The sequence below is a fragment of the Protobothrops mucrosquamatus genome, unplaced genomic scaffold (assembly GCF_001527695.2).
Source record: "Protobothrops mucrosquamatus isolate PMUCROS unplaced genomic scaffold, P.Mucros_1.0 scaffold4935, whole genome shotgun sequence".
In the NCBI taxonomy this organism is placed as follows: domain Eukaryota; kingdom Metazoa; phylum Chordata; class Lepidosauria; order Squamata; family Viperidae; genus Protobothrops; species Protobothrops mucrosquamatus.
Genome location: NW_015390819.1, coordinates 45,594 through 48,064, shown reverse-complemented (window position 1 = coordinate 48,064; position 2,471 = coordinate 45,594). Strand labels below are relative to the sequence as shown.

General features: G+C 59.7%; 1 protein-coding gene across 2 annotated transcripts in view; it reads right to left on the bottom strand.

The window, feature by feature from the left end:
* C1QL2 (complement C1q like 2) overlaps nucleotides 1–1,527 on the bottom strand; it is a 10,324-nt gene extending 8,797 nt beyond the window's left edge. Inside the window, exons 1-2 of one of the 2 annotated variants that reach the window (XM_015828805.1) lie at nucleotides 1,175–1,527; nucleotides 829–1,096 (exon numbers count right to left, since the gene is read on the bottom strand). In XM_015828805.1, the coding sequence (XP_015684291.1) occupies nucleotides 829–1,096; nucleotides 1,175–1,527 (621 nt within the window). Of the gene's footprint in view, nucleotides 1–828 lie in introns of both variants that reach the window. The other variant, XM_015828804.1, reaches the window with a different exon arrangement.
* Between the last annotated feature and the right edge of the window lie 944 nt (nucleotides 1,528–2,471).

Below are 2,471 nucleotides of genomic sequence, written 5' to 3'. Positions count from 1 at the left end.
ATTCTGGAAGGAAGCCCCTAGATAGTGAGTTAGGCACTTGCTCTCCTTGAACTGAAATTGTCCCACCAAGTAGTATTCCTCATTCCATTGGAAGGAGATCCTGACATTTAAAGAAAAGAATGGAAACTTGGCCTTCAAAGATGACATTTAAAACAGGAAGAAGGGACTCAATTATTCACTTGAAGCAAGAACAGCTGCACACACACACGCACCATAAAAATGATTTCTTGAGGATCTAACTACATGTGACATTTAACACATAAGTAAAACACTTGGATAAAACTGCAAGACTGAGGGAACACCTGTAAATAAAGTCACCCATTCAGAAGGATAAATAAGGGAAGAAAGTTGATCTCTCCTTTCAGCTACCTTAATCTTCAAATTATAAGGCGCCACATTGTGAATTCTCAAGATCTGGGTCCACCTTCCAGTTCATTGGTGATTTGGGAGTCTCTTGAGTCAAAAACTCCCCATCAACAATGGCCAAATTTTCTACTTTTGGAATCTTATGGATTCCCTTTTTAGACCAAGAGTTCTGGCAGCCTTTTCACACCTGCAGACTAGCTTTTCAAGTTTTTTTTTTAAATGTTTTGGAGTGGAAACGAAGGTTGAAAACCGGTTCTGCTGTGCCTGTGCCAAAAAGCTCCAAAGCGGATTTCATATTTCCACGTGGCTGAATTTTTCCCCTTTTCCCCAACCCAAGAAGTGTCCGATCTCAGGTTCTGCCAGGCCAGAGGATCTGTCCTCACCTGCCTCCCCTTTAGCACGTGGTGACTCAACCCCGGAGCCACGCCCCGGCCCAACAGGCCCACCTAGGGTTGCACCCACCTGCCCGTTCTTGCAGAGGTCTGCCCACATGCTGGTGCCGTCACCGCCGCGCATGAGGATGTGGTAGGTGAAGAAGTAGATGCCGCGCACCTGGCAGGTGAACTTCCCCGTGCTGGGCTCGTAGTGGTTGCCCAAGTTGGTCACCACGTCGTCGAATTTGAGCACTTCGTAGCCCTCGTGGGGGCTCTTCAGGCCCACGTAGAAGGCGATCCGGGGGCCGCTGAAGACAGCGCTCAGCGCGCCGGTTACCTCGCCTCCCGGCGGCGGGCTGCTACTACCACTCACGCCCGACCCGGCTACTCCCACTGTAGTCGCTGCTCCGGGCGGTCCGATTCGGGACATCGACAGGCCCGGGAGTCCAGGCTTCCCAGAATCCCCCCTCTCTCCAGGGGGACCCCTCGGGCCCGGTGGGCCCGGCTCCCCAGGAGCCCCCCTTGGCCCCGGCTTGCCCGGCCGGCCGGCATCCCCCTTGGGACCCTGCAAGAAGGGCGGCAGGGGGGAGGGCGGATGGGCGCTCAGCTCCTGCAGGGCCTCCAGAGCGGCGGTGCTCCCGGGACGGCCGGAGGGCCCGGCGGCCACGCTGCCGGCGCTGTAGGGGTCGCAGATCATGCGGCAGGTGCCCATCATCTCGTAGTGAGCGCGGGCGGCGGAGGGCTCCTGCAGCAGGAGGGGAAGGGCGATGAGCAGGACGAGGCCCATGGCCAGGGCGATCCCGACGGCGGCGACCAGACGCTTCCTCCTCTGCCAGAACCGGGCCACGAGCGCCAACAGGTCTCCCTTGTCAGGCGAGGGAATGGTGGCTCCTTTGGACGGCGATTCTGCCTGCGGGGGGGGTGGGGGGGTGGAGAGAGGCAGAGAAAGGGAAAGGGTCACGAAAGAAGCCTCATTTTCCACCCGGGCTCCTCCTCAGAGACGGGGGGTGGGGGGAGAGGGGAGAAGGCAGGAGGCGGCGGCGGCGATGCCGTCCATCCCTCCGGAGGAGAGGAGAACCGGGACGGGCTGACACCAAAGCAGCCGAGCCGAGGCCAGCTCCCTCTTCCCCCCCCCTCCTTCCGCCCCAGCTCTCCCCCTCCTCTTCCTCCTTTTCTTCTTGCCGGCTTGCTTCCCTTGAATCTTTCCCCGGGGTTGCGGACCGGACTCACGCAGGCGCTCCCCGGACCGGTCCCAGCATCCAATCGCGCCGCCTTCCAGCTCCAGCGGACTGGCGAGCTCCCCGGCAAGCGAAGCGGCTCAGCGAAGCTCCCGCTCGGCCGGTTCTTTAGATCCTCCTCCTCCTCCTCCTCCCCCCACCCCCAACCCACCCCAAGCCCTCCACTTTGCACGGCCGCCAGTACACCACGTCTCCCCTTTCCCTTCCCTTCTGCTTCAATAAGGAGCCAACAGGAAAGAGCCCCCTGTGGCCTCCTCCGAGGCTTTGCGCCCCTCCGGGTTCCCTCTGGGATCCCCCAGAAGTTCCCTCCGCCCCCGGAGAGGCTTCGTCCTCCCTTGGCCGGCGGCGAGGCGCTCGTCGTCGAGGGCTTCGCGCAACCGACGGCCTTTCCCGTCTCTCTCTCTCTCTCTCTCTCTCTCTCTCTCTCTCTCTCCCCCTCTCTCTCTCTCTCTCTCTCTCTCTCTCTCTCTCTCTCTCTCTCTCTCTCTCTCTC